The sequence below is a fragment of the Lactuca serriola genome, chromosome 3 (assembly GCF_051521515.1).
Source record: "Lactuca serriola cultivar US96UC23 chromosome 3, Lser_US96UC23_V15, whole genome shotgun sequence".
Classification (NCBI taxonomy): domain Eukaryota; kingdom Viridiplantae; phylum Streptophyta; class Magnoliopsida; order Asterales; family Asteraceae; genus Lactuca; species Lactuca serriola.
This window is the reverse complement of record NC_136410.1, coordinates 234,174,642-234,193,383: the sequence shown is the minus strand read 5'-3', so window position 1 is coordinate 234,193,383 and position 18,742 is coordinate 234,174,642. Positions and strand designations below refer to the sequence as shown.

The 18,742-nt window shown below is 34.8% G+C and overlaps 1 protein-coding gene across 1 annotated transcript; it reads left to right on the top strand.

The window, feature by feature from the left end:
• Nucleotides 1-9,207: 9,207 nt before the first annotated feature.
• LOC145093700 (uncharacterized) lies at nt 9,208-12,730 on the top strand. Its single transcript, XM_079031922.1, has 7 exons — nt 9,208-9,516; nt 10,617-10,716; nt 11,073-11,138; nt 11,404-11,518; nt 11,839-11,921; nt 12,237-12,298; nt 12,396-12,730. The coding sequence occupies exons 1-7, from the start codon at nt 9,356-9,358 to the stop codon at nt 12,505-12,507; spliced, it is 699 nt and encodes a 232-aa protein (XP_078888048.1). The 5' UTR covers nt 9,208-9,355; the 3' UTR covers nt 12,508-12,730.
• The last annotated feature ends 6,012 nt before the right edge of the window (nt 12,731-18,742 follow it).

Sequence of the window (18,742 nt, the reverse complement as noted above, 5' to 3'; positions counted from 1 at the left end):
TGGTGTTCCCCCTCAAGATTTGGAGGCACTACTTGTATGGGGTGCGGTGCACCATCTATACTGATCACAAGAGTTTTAAGTATTTGATGGATCAGTAGAACCTCAGCATGCGACATAGGAGGTGGATGGACGTGCTAAAGGATTATGATTGTGAGATCCTATACCATCCAGGGAAGGACAACGTGGTGCCCGATGCTTTGAGTCGTAAGACGGCGGGGTACCCGATTGGGAACATTTGTATGAGGATGATGGTGATCTCTCCATTGTTAGACATGATCAAAGAGGCCCGGGTAGAGGGAGTGAAGAGAGAGAATTGGAAGATAGAGCGGATTTGGGGATAGTATCCTTTGTTTTTTAAGGATAGTCGTGGTCTTTTGACACAGTGTGTTTGAGTTTGGGTACCGGTGACTGGAGGGGTGAAATAGAGGATATTAGAGGAGGCACACAAGTCCAAGTTCTCTATACATCCAGGGGCTACGAAAATGTATAGAGACTTGAGACTGAGTTATTGGTGGCCCTGCATGAAGCGGGAGATCGCCTGGTTTGTTGAGCAGTGCTTGACCTATAGGAAGGTCAAGGCCGAGCATCAGCGACCTCATGGAAAGGTACAACCGCTACCCATTCCCATGTGGAAATGGGAAGAGATCACTATGGACTTCATCACGAAGTTACCGAGGACGGCGAGGGGCATAGACGCCATATGGGTGATCTTGGACAGACTGCCGAGGAGTGCCCGCTTCATTCCGATTTCTGAGAGTATATCCTCGGAGAAGTTGGCGGATATTTATGTGCGAGAGGTGGTGGCTAGACATGGGGTGCCTGTATCGGTAATCTCTGACAGGTATGTTCGGTTTACATCTAGGTTCTGGAAGAAGTTCTGCGAGAAACTGGGCACTCAGCTACATTTTAGCACGACGTACCACCCCTAGACCGATGGCCAGAGCGAGAGGAAGATCCAGACACTGGAGGACATGCTTAGAGCATGCGTGCTGAATAAGTACGTATGTTTCCAGAAATCCAATATTTTCTTATGTATAACCTGTAATGTTAAAACCCTAAGACCATAAATGTAAGCAATAGTGTACTATAAAGTAGTATGTAGTTTTATATTTTTATAAAAACGGTGAAGTGCGAGCTTCTCGTAAACCAATATAGTATCGTTAATCCCTATGTGAGTTATTATAACCATGCTTAATGTGACTGATATGTCTATACAACGTTCTTCAGGTGTCGGAATTGGTAGATATTTGTCACCCTAGACTGGTCCGTCTAGCTGCAGCGAACAACTTAGGTGTGGGGTTGTCAATCCCATATAGATCTATACACAACTATCTCGCTCTCCCTTCAGGAGACTTTGGTTATAATGTAGGACTTAAAGTGTACGCTAGGTAGGTACGATGAAGAGAATGTCTCACTAGAGAATTGACATATTTACATGAACTACGAATCCCCCTTTTTTTTGTAAAATGAAATAATTACGCTATTGAAAATTTATGACATCCAAACTATACCATTTATAGTTTGCCTTATATGCTTTTTTGTAAATTATTTATATAAACGTTATATAAATATCAAGTTGTAATCTTGTCTAGTGGTAATATATGTTGTTAAAACATAATATTCTTGGGTTTTACCCCACCAAAACAGTGATGACTAAAAATATTATCATTTCTACTAGAAAAGCTATTTTTTTGTAAAAATTACCAAAAACTTGTAGTTTGTACAACATGTTCAGGTTGATAATTGTAACACAAAATAAATCATATTTTACACATGAAACTTCATATGCCATGAAATTTTTGTGTGAACAAGTGGTGATGTTTACATTTTTATACAAATATCATACCACATTTAAATAGTAGGTATGAGACTTGCAAGTAACCAAAGGACAAACATATTTTTACTTGTATCCCCCCACTAAGAACATGTAAAACTCAAAAAATAGGGGTATGAAGCTCACCTTGAGTGGTTTTGATGGGTGGATTCGAAGGGGTGTTGAGAAGATCCCAAGCCTAAACTCTTTTTTGGAATGGATAAATTTCCTTGGAGATGGCTTTATCCTAAGTGTTTTAACACATTTAGAGTGTGTAAATGGAATGAACTAAGCATAGGATTGTAAAGGATGCTTAGAAGTCTTGAATTTACTTACCAAACCTAGGAAATGCATGAAGAAACGAGCCTCTTTAAAGCTTGAAGTTTGAACTCTTGAGAGCAATTGAAATTTCACAGTAAGTGGAGTGGGATTTGTGGTATGGGAGGGGATGGTCCCGTCCTTAATAAAAGAAAAGGAGATTGATAAGATACTTATTTAGATTACTGGAGGTTAATGTATGGATGTTTGGTGGGTAATTAAGTGGGTTATTATGATTGTATTGGAAATGGGTGAGAAATCAAATCCTAAAGTCAATTTTTCTTGTCTTATCCTCATTCAAGACCGCAAACCTCATTAAAATATCCAAGTATGACCGACCTACGGTGGACTTTACTTTTAGTTTTTGGTCATAGGTCTTTTCCCATGGTTATTTCGGCCTTAGTGGGTCCTTAAGGTGTGTTTTTAGCCTTAGTGGAGTTGCATGGTTTTGATTTCGGATCTATTGTTTCCTATACAATGTGATTTCGGGTTTGAGCAATAGGAATTACGAAGATGATGGCCTCAAAACTCAAGAATTCAAGGTCCTTGTATAATTTCATGTTGTTATGTTAAAATTATTTTATTTTTGCATGAAATTTTCAAGGCTTAATTCAACATGAAATTCCAAGTGTATATTATCTTTAATTATACACATGGTGCCCTATTGGCTTTTAAATAGCATTATTGCATCAAGCTACATATATATACATTGTGTACCCTCATACACAAGACATCCTTAGACTTGTTTTTACCCAAAACTTTCTAATTGTCACACCTCTCTCGTTTCATATTCTCCCTCCCCCTCAGTAAACTAGGGTTTTTACCCCCGTACAATTGAAATCATGGACGACATCCATGATTTTGATATAATATATGTGGAGTTGGATGCGTACTTCAAAAAGAAACAAGTTTCCCGATGCAAAGACGAATTTCTCAGTATTCTATGTGAAGAAGACGATTACGAGGCAGTAGATGATGCTCAAATTGAAAATGATGCTCAAACTAAAAATGATGCTTAGATTGGAAACGATGCTCAAACTGGAATCACTAAAGAAGAATCAGATGAAGATTATCTGGAAGGTAGTAACGAGGAAGATAGTGATGAGGAATTTGAGTATTCCACCCACAATCCAAAGGTGAAATGGAACAAAATGAGACCAACGCTTGGTGAAAGGTATGAATCCCCACATGAACTGTAATTGTGTTTAACCAACTATACTATTAGTAAGGGTTTTCAAATTCATTTAAAAAAATGTGATAGTATTAGACTAGTGGCAATATGTGGAAGTGATCCAAAGAAGTGTCCATTTGTGGTTAGGGCTTCTTGGATGAGTACTGAAAATTTTGTCCTTCCGCGGTAACAAAGATGGAAGAATTTGGAGAAGACATTAAGTAAGTATTTTCAATTGTTTTATTTTTACATGTTCTATCTTATGTGTTTGCATATTATGTTCTATCTTATGTGTTTGCAGAAGTTGCTATGCAGTTCCAAGTGGAGTGAATGAATATGAAGTAAGGAATGAGTTTCAAAACTATAGAATTGAATTGAAGGAAAAAAGTTGTGCTTGTAGATTATGGGAAATTTCAGGGTTACTTTGTGTGCATGCATAAGTGGCAATATTATACACCAATCAAGATCTAGTTAACTTTATAAGTAGTTAGCTCAGCAAGAATAATTACAAGGCAACTTATGATCAGAATATATCGTAGTTAATGGAAGTAACTTATGGGAAGAAACAAGTTACACTAAGCCCCTTCCACCCATTGAAAGGAGGATGCCAGGAAGGCCTAGTGTTAAAAGAAGAAGACATGTTTCAGAAAATCAAGACAAGTACTCTCAAGTGTCAAGCAAGGGTAAAACTGTCTAGTATAAAAATTGTCTACAAAGGGGACACAATAAAACATCATGCAAGAATCCTACAGTGGTTACTGAACCTCAACCTAAATAAAAAATGGGCAGACCTAGGTTGGAACTTGATTTGCTTAATTGGTTAAGAACTAAAAGAGGATGTAGAGGTGGTAGAAGGGCTGGTGTAGGAAGAAGTTGTGACATCCCCATTTTCACGGCCAGAAAAGACCGATTTTGTTTATGCTTTATAAAAATCAGAGTACCTCTTTTAATAAAAATGTTGCGGAATTTGTTCCCAGAAAAACATGATAAATACGTTATCAAAACATTTTCGAAGAAACGTATTTTATTTATTTTAAAACGTTTGGGATGTCATCGTCAATACAGGAACATAAGCATAAACGGAACTTACATTTATTTACACTAGTGATCTACATCTCTTTAAATCTCTCAGTGTAATGTCACTTCATATCGACACCTGTGATATAAATAAACCGAGTGGGTCATGTTGGGAAACCTGGTGAGCACATAGGGTTTTCAACCCACAATAAATAATTTTATTAACTTTATCAAACCAAACAAACCCAATTACCCGTTCCCGTTATCCTCACTTTACGTCCCTAAAACATCTAACACAAGGGACCTAGTCTAAGGACTATCATCGGGATGGACACTATTGCTAAGGGGATTCCTCAGCAAATAAATGTCCTTAAGGCAACCATGTGGGGGATGGAGTACATCTGGTGAGCACATAGTTCAAATAAACACACAGTTCAAATAAACACCTACAGGTTGCGAGCCTACTAGTGTTCCACTTGACTGTCTAGAATAGTCCGTGGTCGTCATCTATACTCCGCTAGATGACTGGATCATCAATAACATCTATAACGAGGCCTCTCATTATTTTATTTTGTCACACAACAACTATTACATCTACCCATATTTTACCCAACACATTTTGTATATATAAAATACATATACAGTTTAAATCATTGAAAACATGTATAAAACGTTCATCCAGCATAGATAGCAAGTATTTAGATAATATGCACACATAGCACGTAATTTATATAAAATACTTCATATCTATGTGTAAGCTGAAAGTAACTATGCACTCACTTGATTAGGTGGTGACTCGGTACTTGAACAGCACTTCGTTATCTCAAAATAATTTTTCCTTGACCAAAACCTAGTATTAATACCACTAGAGTTTAGTTTTAACGTTAATCGCGACTAATTAATAGTCTAACTATTATTACTATTATATAAGCGTTAAATAACACTCAATATAACTCATAATAATAGCCCAAATAATTATTTTAAGGTCCTAATAATGTTACTATAATTAAATAAAAGCTATATTAAATATAGTATAGGCGTAACTCACTTACAACGAGTTTTTTATTAAAAACCGGGCTTTGCTGGAGCAGCGTTTCCGAGCCGAAAGCTTTTCTTCTCGGAGCCGTCGGGCGCTCCAGGGCTTTCTTCTCGTGATAGGGAGGTTCCCTAGACTTGGGAGGGGTTTAGGGAGGTTAGAGAGAAGTTAGAGAGAGAAAGAAAGGTTTGAAGGTGTGAGGAAATTATGAATAGTTCATCTCTTATTTATAGGAATTGTATAGTAAAGTAGTCTCTAAGCTTCGTCCGTAACTTTTGCATACGAGCTCCGTTTTTGTCTGTCTTTTTACCGTTGAGTTCCTATTAATGAGATCTTCAACTATCATTTAGACCTCGTTGGCTAATTCTCATTCTATCTCGGATTTACAAAACTGTATTGAATTCGCCGCGCTCGAAAAGTAGAGACTAAGCTTCGTCCATAACTTTCGCATACGAGCTCCGTTTTTGTCTGTCTTTTTACCGTTGAGTTCCTATTAATGAGATCTTCAACTCTCATTTAGACCTCGTTGGCTAATTCTCATTCTATCTCGGATTTACAAAACTGTATTGAATTCGCCGCGCTCGAAAAGTAGGGACTAAGCTTCGTCCATAACTTTCGCATACGAGCTCTATTATCGACGTTCTTTATATCCACGCGTTGGTATTTATGAGTACTACAACTTTCATTTAGATCCCGTCGGCTAGTTCTCAATCTATCTCAGATTTACAAAACTGTATCGAATTCGAAACACTCGAAGAGTAGGGACTAAGCTTCGTCCATATCTTTCGCATACGAGTTCCGTTTTTGACTGTCTTTTTATCGTTTAACTCCTATTAACGATATCTTCATTTATCGTTTAGATTATTTTGGCTAAAAATCGACCGATCTAAAATTCAGATTTCGGGCTATGCACTGTTATGCTAAATCTTAGAAAAATCATAACTTCCTCATACGAAGTCAGATTTGGATGTTCTTTTTATGCACACTATCGGTTTAACATATACTACGACTTTCGTTTAGATCGCTAAGGCTAAATCTCGCTCTATCGTAAATTCACTATTTACGCCTCCCGGTATCGTGTCGGTTCCGTCGCGAAACTTCGACGGGTCATAACTTCTTCGTTATAACTCGGATTTTGACGCTCTTTATATGTACGGAAACCTGGTAACATATACTAAAACTTGGTTGAGATTATTTATTCTTAATAATCTTTTGTCGAAAAGTCATTTTCGACCCCTATTGCCTCTAAATTTGACTAGCCCGGATCTACGGGCGTTACAGAAGTAGAGGTGATGGTAGGGGATCTAGTGGAAGAGGAAATATAGGTAGTGGTAGGGGATATGGTGAAGGATTCCAAATAGAATATGGGGAGGGTACTTCTAAGTTTCCTAAATGTGAGCCTGAACATGTAGTCATTCCAAACGTTGAGAGTGAAAATGATGCAAGTCCAGATTTTCACAATCAGATAAGCTTAACAATTGACAACCTAAGGAAATCTTTTTACACTACAGAAGAGATCATGGACTGTCTTGGACCCAGTGAAGCAGAATTACAACAAATTGAAGGTCTTGGATTGAGTGAACCAGAATTACAACAAATTGAAGGTCTTGGATTGAGTGAAACATAAGTATAACAAACTGAAGATGTGGATGTTGCTATGTCACAAGTATGATTTCTCATTATTCATTTTGTGATGTTAAATCTTGCTAACTGGCCTTTTTGTTATGCTTATTACAGGATGTTGGAATTGCTAGCCAAATAACAGTTGAACAACTCCCTACAACTCAAGCACTTGGAGATGGGGAAAGAATGAATGAGGAGGATGACATAGATGAGCCGGGGATGGGTGAGGTAACGATGAATGAGGAAAGGATGGATGGTGAGAGAGAAATACCTTTCACACAACAATTAAATCAAGTCAGAAGGAGCCCTATAAAGAGGAGCAAAGTGAATCAAGTCAGAAGGAGGAAGCCTCCAGAAAGGATAACAAAGATCAAGTTGCAAAAGGTGGTAGTTTTCAAGAATGGAAAGGGGATGAGTTCATCCAACCCCCTTAGTCTAGAATAAGGTGGTTCTAATCCCTACTTTTGTTAAGAACATGTATAAAACTTTTGGGTTGGGGCAAATGTTGATAGCCCTTTTTGTTGATAAACCTCTACTGTTGATAGCCCCTTTTGTTGACAACCATATAAACTATAGGTTTTGGGCCTCTTGATCATGTTTTTGGGCATTTACACAACTAGCCATAAAACTTGTTTGGATTTGGTTAATATTACTACATGTTCTATAATTAACAATGTTTATGTTTGGTTATATTGATTCCTTGTTTTATAGATTCCAGTCATGCATACATTATTTGTGCTTACAATGTTTGCTTATATAGATCCTAGTTATGCATGATTCCAGTCATGCATGATTCCGGTCAAGCATGATTCCAGTCATGCATGATTCCGGTCATGCATGCTTGACTCCATTATGTATTGATTTGTTTTATTTAATGACTCATTATGTATTGAGTCCTTTGTGTATTAAGTCCATTATTAATTGATTACAGTCATACTCCGATTCCACTCAATGATTACAATTAACACATTTAAAAGTTCATAGATAAACTAGTAACATCATTCGTAATCAGATGAGTCACAAAATACTACATTCATAGTAACCTAACAACCCTTAGTCATAACCAAAACAAACACAACCAAAATACATTAAAACAACTTTCTATCCTACCAATCCATCAACATAACCAACAAAACACAAAAGAAACCACAGAGACATAAACAATGATTTCCATCTTCTTCCTTCCACTGCTTGTTGTGCCATTGGTTGTCCACAACGTTTCCAAAAAAGTTCCCAGCTGGTCGTTCTTGCCCAAACTCCCCAAATATTCGATGGTTCTCCAAATTGACGTTGTGTAATACTAATAACAGATCTGCATACCACTAGTTTGGTAGAGGAGGATCCACCCAACGAATGTACTTGCAATCTTTGAGTCCATTCTGGTACTTTGGGCATCCTATAAACCTTCTTCCGGGATTTAATGGAGTCCATGAAGTCTATCTTCCTACAGGAACACCACAACAACACCTCTTTCTGAGACGATTCATTGAAGATGAAGAAATGATTCATTGAAGATGAAGAAGACGAAGAATACATTTGTCTTGGTCCTCCACTGCTCTTGCTTCAATCGTTGTCTGCTAGGGCACGAATGAGGTTTTCCACTATATTTAGACTTTAAAACAAGGACATTAAATGATTCACCAACCACCTCAGCAACTCCTTACCACATAAGCAATTTTAACCGGCTAAACGAAGGTCGCCAGTAAAATAGAGCCAAAATGTTCAATTTATCTGGTTTCCTGGGTTTTTTTGTTCAAAAAAAATGTTGGGAAAAAATTAACTTTTCCAAAAAATTTGGGATTCTTTTAAAGATTTCCCTTAGATAAACTAAAATTAGGCTATATATGTAATTTCCAAATGTTTTTACATTCTTGTTTCAGTGTCTGTTACTATTTTGATTCCTTTATCTTGCGATATTTATGAGAACGAGGTTTTACGTCCAAGGGGTGGAAGAAAAGCAAGAAGAATAAAAGTGTTGTTCGACTTTTTGCATAATTTATAAAGCAAAAGTGGCGAGCAATAATGGTGCAAAAACTGAATTCTCCTCAACACCCGCATACCACTTTCCTTCACCATATCAAATTCATCCACCATCGCCGAATAACCAAATATATACCCCTAAAAATCCTCAAAAACACCAAAGTACAATCAAATTGCTACTGTTCTCCTACCTTCCATCGCTAAATTCATACATACAAACATACCCAAAACCTCTTTTATTCCCTAACAAAACCCGGGTGATAATTCGTTTCGCGGGAAGGGTTTCAAGTTTATCGATCAGGGTTTCAACTTTCAAGGAGTTGTGGTGGGAAAGGCCCAGAATTGGCGGGAATCCTGTTGAGTAATTGCATGCCTAATTAATAGGATTTCTTTTTTAATGGCGAATCCATCTGGAAACGGGACGCATAATAGCGACGCGGCTCACCCGAGTCACAACGGCGGCAGTTCGGTGCCGGAGCCGGCGTTGCAGCAGAATCCTGGTGTTTCTGTTGATTGGACTCCCGATGAACAGTCAATTTTGGAAGACGGTCTTGCCCAGTAAGTTTCTTTTTATGTACTTTTTAAAAAAAATGGCTTAAGTCAGTTTAATGTTGTGAGCATTTAGGGTTTGGTTAAATTTTTTGTTGTAAAGGAAAAATCTTTTTATAAATAGGAAAAATGTTTGATTTAAATTTAATTTTGTGGGCATTTAGGGCTTTAATCAAACATGAAAGTGATCACGAATAAATAAAAAAATATCATTACCATTGGGAAGTGCAATTTCTAATGGATAGTGTCTGTCTTCATTGTGCTTTTCAACATGTGGTTTTAAAACCTTGCTCGAATACATGTTATGCTTATAGTTTAGATATATCTGAAACAAGTCCTTAATAATTTTTTTTAATTAACCTACTTAGGTCAACAAGACATCTTATATACCATGGATGTGGATAAATTAATATTTTCTTATGATGTCTTTAAAAATAAGGTTATGCCCCTATAATTAGTGTCAGTTGATTTGATATATGCCATAATGAGTGTTTTTTGCCCTTCAAAAAAAAGTACTAAAAATCGACCCAACCCTCATTAGCTTGTTTGGTTAAGATTTTCAACCGTTTATTTAACCACATGAACCCATTTAGTTATATAAGTTGGGATTCCGATTTGATGCCATCAATTTTAAATATCTATTTAATTTAATTTTTTATTCTTTTTAGTCTTATAAATTAAAAAAATACAAAAAAAACCCTTAAGGTCTTAGAAATTAAAAATGCCATTTGAAAATTTCTTTGGGTCTGTAAATTGTAACTTCTATAATTAAGTCTAAACAATTTTCTTTCAAATTTATGTAAACTTTGAAGGGTCAAGTTAGGCAGGGGAAAAATAGATGGGTCAACCCGTTTATCTAATAGGCTGTTGGGTTAAAAATCTGAGCCGGTTTAGTAATTAAACAGTTGGGTTAGGTTGATCCGTTTAGTTAAACAAGTCGACCCAGCCTCAACCCAACCCGATCCATGACCCATTTAAATCGTTCTTTCTGTATTACACAATGTTAATGTTAATATCACATCCAATTCAAATATCGAGATCAAACATGTGAATCTAAATTTCAGATTTAACAAAGTGTTTCGATTATTAACTTTTATATAAAAATTCAGGTATGCATCTGAATCAAACATCATTCGGTATGCAAAGATTGCTGTGCAATTACAAAACAAGACTGTGCGGGAAGTGGCTTTGCGATGCAGATGGATGTTCGTAAGTTCAATAAATTCAATTTTGATTTTCCTTAATTACGCATGCATTTCCTACTTTGCCCTTGTACATTTTATCTTCGATCAATTGTAACACATGTATTTATTGACACAATGTGCTAATTAGGCAACCATTGAGATTCTACACATTTGTAACTATCCTTTCTAGTTGTTTGTTTTTAGGCAAACGATAGTTTTATGTGATCATTGTCTTATATTTGTACAAATAAACCGATTGATTTTTTATATTTAGGTGAAATGCAATATGTTATGTTCAATCAAAATAACATCTCTCTGCCTATGTTAATCTCAAAAGTTAATATTTAGTTTATTCTTTTTGATCTGATTCTGTATTAACAGAAACGGAATATTGGCAAGAGAAGTAAAGAAGATTACATCTTGACAAGGAAAAGTAAAGATAGAAAGGTAAGCTTGGTATTTCATAATCACTTTCTCCTGTGATGCTTTTTGACAAACAAGTAATTTTGTTTGTCAAGGGTTGTTTGAAGAATGACCATTTTGCCCCTGGTGCAGGCCAACTCAAGGGTTTCCGGAAGATAACCCTTTTGTAGAAACTTATCTTATGCCTAATTTTGAATATCAGTAGTTTTAAAATTGACATGCACATACCTGTAATTATTCTGGGAGTTTAAGGAAATTTATATAAAAATGTTGATTTTATTTTTTACAGGAAATAATGAATGATCATTTGCCAAGTACATCTCATTTACCAACTCAAAGTGGGTCATCTTCATATGCTCCAGAAGTTGTGGGAAATGGACATCAAAATGATATAATTTACAGTGGTTAGTTGACTTGACTTCTTTCTTTGACTCTTATTATTGTATCTTAATTTTGAAGCCATTTTAATCATAGAACTAAAGCAAGTAACCTTTGGGTAATTTGTGTAAAACAATAATGTACTTTACATTCTCTACCATTTTTAGCGTTTTCTAACCTTATCATCAGGTTAATGGTAAATTGGTAATCCTTATCTGATTTATCAATCTTTTACTGGCGTGTTCTTAGTTATTTATCGTTTTAATATTTAAAAAAATATTCTTCTAAAATTGTATTGTATATTTTTTTTGTATCCATTGATTCACTGGTGTTATACTGCTTACAGTTCTTGCCAGTCCAGCTGGACAACTTCTTAAGGAAAGTGCAAAAGCTCTAGAGCAGATTTCTGCAAATTTTGAGACTCATCAGGTAAGTCATCTTAAGGTTCAACTATTTTCATTGACTTGTTTATTATAACATCATACTTTCAAATCTTCCTATTACAACATTGTATTTTGCAAAATGTGTGCAATTATAGTAAATGTCATTCAAAAACAACAATTTCCACTGCTATAATTGAGTTAATTTTTTAAAGTATAATGTCCTAATACGACACTTTTTTTGTTTTACGCAATTATAGCAAATGTCATTCTATAATTATATACCTTTATCAAAATATGGTCTATGTATTTTGTTTTTTACTCATAATAGCAACCAACTATCTGCTTATTGCCCTTGTAACAGGTACTTGAGAATATCAGTCTCCTTTACCAAGTTCAAAAAAACATTCGACATATCTTGAACAAGTAACTTTTCCTCCTTTTGGAATTGTAATTTTTATATATAATTTTTTTTTGTCAATTATATGAAAATAGATCTAAAATTAATATTTGATTCTTGCAGTTTAAGTGACACGCCTGAGAAACTAAGGCAGATGCCACCACTTCCAGTGAAGCTGAATGAAGCTCTTTTTCGCTCTTTACTTCCCCGTGCGCCATTGCAACAACAGATGTAATGATTGTTGAATTTCTTAAAAAACATTAAGAAATAATAAACTTTCTAATATTTATTTTAAGCAGTAAATAGAGGAATAATATTTAGTATATCATTTAATGTTCGGAGTTTGGAATTAGGGTTTCTTAGTTGGAAATTTGAAAACTAGTTTTACCGAATTTTTGTGGTAGTAGCATAGTGAGCCTATCTAATTGCTTCAATATAATTCGGATTTTTTTTTTCCATTTTGAATTTTCATTGAGCGGTTTTGTTTTGACTTGTGTTGGGGTGGTACAGAATAAAGACTCATTTGATAGTTGTTATCTGGGAAAGAAATAATGTTTAATTGTATATCTGACTGTGCAGAATGATGAAAAATAATTATAGTACCATGTTGTTTTATACTGTGATGGATGAAACTGCTGAATAATTATAAAAACATACAATTATCATACAAAATCAAAATTAAATAATAATCATTTAAAAATTGAAATACAAATTATCATACAAAATCAAAAAATTTCACAAAATGTATGTTAAATCAGAATTTCTGACTGAAACTTTATATATGAAATAGTTATTCTAAATCCTATGCTTGAAAATCAGAAGAAAGAAAATAAGATGAAACAAATGAAGATTTATGCCTAGTACTCTTCTATCAAAAGAAACAAATCAGAAAAAAAATAAAAAATAAAAAAATAAATAAGAGATGATATAGTTACCTGTGGGGCGGAGCTGGTAGCTGCAACAGCGCTCCAACGAGGGGATGTTTAGGGTATAATTGTCTTTCCGGCCCATTCAGCAAGAAAAATATGATTTTCAGACTTTGTGGGAAAACATATTTCACCGGGGAAAACTTATTATTTTTTTTTATGTAAATCAAACAGTTTTTCCAGTCCATTTCGGCTAGAAAAATCTATTTGAATCTGAAAAGATGTCTATCAAACAAGAGTTAAGATGAGAGAGTGTGGGCCAACTTTGTTTTGGGTTACAGGAAGAATATAACCTTTTTGCATAATATTAACATCAAAATGAATCAAATTCCCCACAAATGATGTGCATATTCTTTATTTTATGTAATTTGCTCTAAGCACCAAGAGTTTTTATTTTTTGGTTATATGTAAAATATGTTACGGTAGATTTTTTCATGAGGTTACTTGTAGGACCCATTAATTTTGTTTTTGTATAATCTTAATCCACAAGTTATTACCAAATAAACGTGAAATGAAATGACACATGAATGCATAATGCGTAACAAAGACAAAATGTTAAAATTTAGTTGATTGTAGAATGAAAGTGAATTCATGATTAGACAGACATGAATTTACTTACGATTCTAATATATGCGTGAAAAGGAAATAAGTAGTTGACAAGAAACAAGTACTTCCAAGTGGCTTGAATCATACATTGACACGTAGAAATAGATGGAAAAAGTAGTTATTATAACCGATCATAACGTTTGATTGGAAGAAAGGATGTAATCACAAGGACCACATAACTATTGAAATAGGTAAATTATCATTTTGTTTGTGATTTCCCGAAATGGAAACTATTTTCGAAATAATACCCATTTCGGATTTCAGGGATATATGATGTGTAGATTTCTCTTATTTACAACAAACACTTTTAAAATTTCATCTAATCTATAATCCGAAATGTTTAGTCATTGGTTTTTCACTTAAACTACTCTTTGTATCGTAATATATGTTTCGAATCATTTTTTTATTGGTTAAAAAAAACGAATTAGTTTTTTTTTATTGAAATATGGATTTGTTCTTCGGAACTTTGCTTCAAATTTCTCTCTTTAGTTTTATTCTTCGTACACAATGTTTAATTCGAAATCCGAATCCAAATCTTGACATGTAATTTTTGTTAGAAATCTACTTTGGATATGCCTTAGAGTTTTTAGACGAAAGTAGATTATTCAATATATAAATGATTTTGATTTTTTCTTGTAAACTTTATTTATTTATTTATTTATTTTAGAGTAATAAAGTTTCTATGCATCTCCAACCTTACTTAAAACTCATTTTTGACATCATTATTTTGGTGTTGAGTTATTTCGAAAGGCCCCAAAATTTCAAATACCAGTATTAACTTAACATGGTCTCAAAACTTCTACAATTCCAAAATTCAAATACTAATATCATTATTTATAATTACTGCATATATAACTGCGGAAGCGAATAAAAATTTAAATAAACAATTGGTGCGTTACGTCCTCCTCAAGACTTTTCACCATCTTCACATCTGAGCTTTATCATTTCCATTCCCGCTGCCACTCGCTACGTTATTTCCTGGGTTGCGTGCATTTAAAGATTCTAATGGGTAAGCCTAGGGCCTACTGAGTTCGTGGTTTTCATGTATATTGACGTCAATAAAGTAAAAACAAATGCAACAACTTGTGAAATATAATTCTTTCCACTCTTTGTGACACATTAGGAAACTACTGTCATTTCCAGGGAACAAGTCCCTCCGTCGGGCACAACAAATATGCTTACAACTAATTAATCAGAGCGTAAACTCTCTGCCGCGTACTGACACCCTGTACGACGGCTGATAATAAGACCGTATAGTTAATACACATGTTCCCAATTTATGTCACCCACCTTTTTCACCATTTTACATGAAATAGTTTATAAAATCCACACAAATATTCATAGCAATAACAACGGTAACATGTAATTTGCAAATAATTTAGAATCAATTTATCATGCAAGCAACCATAAAATTCACACGAAACTCACCTTATTGGCGTTAGGTTTTAACCAAAGTTTGTCACGCTACTCGTACCCTACATTCCAACAATAAATTTTCCTAAGATCGCAATCCTAGAAAAACATCATCTGTGCTCGTTTAGTTTCACTATTCACTTATCTCGTTCGGCCAACCAATAACTATAAAGGTTTATTATTCATAAGATTGATATTAATTTTTGATCCAAATAGTATATTGCATCGTTATCGAACTAAGAAAGCCTTCTCCTATAAGTTATCATTTTATAAAACCTTAATATAAATATATAAAAAAAAGTCCGTGTGTTTAAATTTATCAAACACTTGAAAACAGTTTAGGAACTTAAATATCATAAAGTCAAATTCTTGTTAAACCAAAAAAAACAAGTCTAACAAACTACAGGCACCTAAACAGCAACATCAAATTTCAATTCAAATGAAACACATGCTGCTTTATATAGATTCATTTCAAAATAAAACATATTATAAAAATTGAAAGACTGGATATGTACTTCTCATTTTGAAGGACTGAATATATATATATATATATATATATATATATATATATATATATATATATATATATATATATATATATATATATATACACACACGATAATAATGAGAATCGACAACGGGCCCGCTTTTAAATCCGCCCAAAAAAAACCCGGTAAGTTGTCTTACTAACCCGACATTTTTTTTTTTGTCATTTTCATAAGTAGAGCCACTTCGACTTTTCTAAAAAAAAATAATTACCAAATAAAGATATAAAATAACCATATCTCCATTTCTTATTAGTCGTATATCCACAATTAATCATCAAAAACAAAATCAAATTAGGATAAATAAAATCTTTTATTGCATCCAATATGTTCCTTTAAAATCCTTATCAATTTATAGTATAGCAGCCAAATCGAGACCCTAAGTGGAACCAAAACACATAGCACGACCATACAAACCTACTCTAGCAACTATAACAAGCTGAAACTGAAGAATCATACCTTAATTTCAAGCACAACTCCAAAAATCCTTCAAGAACTTCCAATCCCAATTTCACCTTCGATTCTCAGTCGATTTCCAAAATTATTGTGGGGTTTCCACTCGATTTTACGTGTTATATATAATGCCTAGATGCTTAACTGATGAAAACCCTTCCACTAGCTCGAATTTACTGCCTAATCAAAGTGATGTTTTTTTTTCTTTTAGATATTAAGCCTCATAATTTGTCACTAATTGCATCATTAACTATGAACTAATCATTATTCTATTAATATATTCTGATCATATTTTTATTTTATTTATTTTGATATGAATTATTACAAACTTCCCCTCTTAGAAAAATTTCGTCCTCGGAATTTGAATTAATGAAATAAATAAGGGTATTTAGTCTTCATATCTCACTCGGTCTCCCATGTTGCATCTGAACCTTTATGATACTTCCACTGAACTTTCACCAGTGGTATCTCCACATTCCTTAATTTTTTGACCTTTCGATCTATAATTGCGACAAGTTCTTCTGTATACCGTAGCTTCTCATCAACCTTAATTTCTTGAAGTGGCACTTGTATGGTGGCATCCGCTAGACACTTCTTTGGATTAGAGACATGGAACGTGCTATGAATTCCATGCATTTCCCTTGGTAGCTCCAATCGATAGGCCACCTCTCCCACCCGTTCCTTAATTATGAAGGGTCCAACATAGCAGGGACTTAACTTTCCTCGCTTACCAAAACGCACCACACCCTTCCATGGGGACACTTTTAACATAACTTTATCACCAACCTGAAAAACTATTGGCTTTCTCCGCTTATCTGTATAACTTTTCTGCCGAACCTGAGCAACCTTAATATTATCCCTAATCGCCTGGATTTTGTCGGTAGTGTGCTGAACAAGTTCAGGTCCAACCAACTATTTCTCCCCCACCTCATTCCAACATAACGGAGTTCTACACTTCCTGCCATATAGAGCCTCATATGGTGCGACTTTTATACTTGCATGATAGCTATTGTTGTAGGCAAACTCAATTAACGGCAAATGAGTTTCCCAAGACCCTCCAAAATCAATAACGCAAGACTGTAACAAATCTTCCAAGGGCTGTATTGTCCGTTCACTTTGCCCATCTGTTTGCGTATGGTATGTCGTTCTCAATTTTACTTGAGTACCCATTTCTCGTTGGAAGCTACCCCAAAATGTCGCGTAAAACGACTATCTCGATCCGAAATAATAGACAGTGGAACTCCATGCAGTTTCACTATCTCGTCAACGTACAATTTAGCTAACCTTTCCAACGGGTATGTCTCCTTAATCGGAAGGAAGTGCGCCGATTTGGTTAATCTTTCCACGACTACCCAAATCGCGTCATAACCCTTCGGTGTCCTAGGTAACTTAGTCACAAAGTCCACTGTGATGTGATCCCATTTCCATACTGGAATCTCCATTGACTGTAACTAACCATAAGGCCTTTGGTGTTCAGCCTTCACCTTCAAGCACGTCAAACACCTTTCAACAAAATAGGTTATATCCTTTTTCATCCCTGGCCACCAGTAAGATCTTCGTAGGTCTTGATACATCTTGTTTGTATTGGATTAGTGTCTAAGTCCATAACTATTTTGATATGTACTTGACCCGATTGTGAGCATGGTCCTAATGGGTTGCCTTCACACTGGTGACTAGATAAGATGACTGTTGAGGAGAGAGGCTGGTTTATTGTTAAGAATAATAAATTGGGATATAAATATGATTTGTTAATATATTATATGAACAATATATTAATTTGGAATCATATTATTAATTAGTATTTAATCAGAAATTAATTAGGAATTAATTTCGGGATTAAAGGAATTAATTAAAAGTATAGGGGCTGTTTTGTAATTATTTGATAGTTGAGACTTTGGGCTATTGGACCACCTTTATTAAGGCTTGAACGAAAATCCTAGAAGGATCTAGGAGTCTTCGTCCAAGGGCTTAAGGAAAGGAGTCCATGGACTTGCTTAGGCCCTAAGCTAAGGGATTAGAGTTTCCACCTTGAAACCCTAGCTAGCCTCAAGTATAAATAGCACCCTAAGGCACTAGAATTCGACCACCCCTTTTGAAAACTCTACTAGGACCGAATTTTGGAGCTTAGTACCTTTCCTCCTCTCTCTCATATTCATCCTCTCACTCAAAGTGTGTTTGTGAGCCATTAGAGGTACTACACTTGTGGTACTTGCTTTCAAGAGCTAAGGAAACTCAAGGAATTAGTTGTTATTACTATATAACAACAAAAGGTATGTATTCTACTCTCCTATGTCAATTTCAAAAATAGTAGATGCATGCTAGGTTTCCTTTTGTGTTCATAATGTTGTATAACTAATAGTGAAAACATAGATCCGTATCTAGGGTTGCATGCACACATAAGATTGTTTGTATTAAACCCAACAGTAGTATCAGAGACATTGGTTTTTTGTTTATAATTAGACTCAATACAAATGTATGGATTTGACAAATCAGGGTTTATGGCTAATAAACCTAGGGCTTGAATTTT

What these genes read in the sequence shown, in the direction of transcription:
- LOC145093700 (XM_079031922.1), top strand. Translation starts at nt 9,356, where the DNA reads ATGGCGAATCCATCTGGAAACGGGACGCATAATAGCGACGCGGCTCAC. An exon ending in TGCGATGCAGATGGATGTTC is followed by an intron (nt 10,717 to 11,072) that starts GTAAGTTCAATA and finishes CTGTATTAACAG; the next exon opens with AAACGGAATATTGGCAAGAG. An exon ending in AAATGATATAATTTACAGTG is followed by an intron (nt 11,519 to 11,838) that starts GTTAGTTGACTT and finishes TACTGCTTACAG; the next exon opens with TTCTTGCCAGTCCAGCTGGA.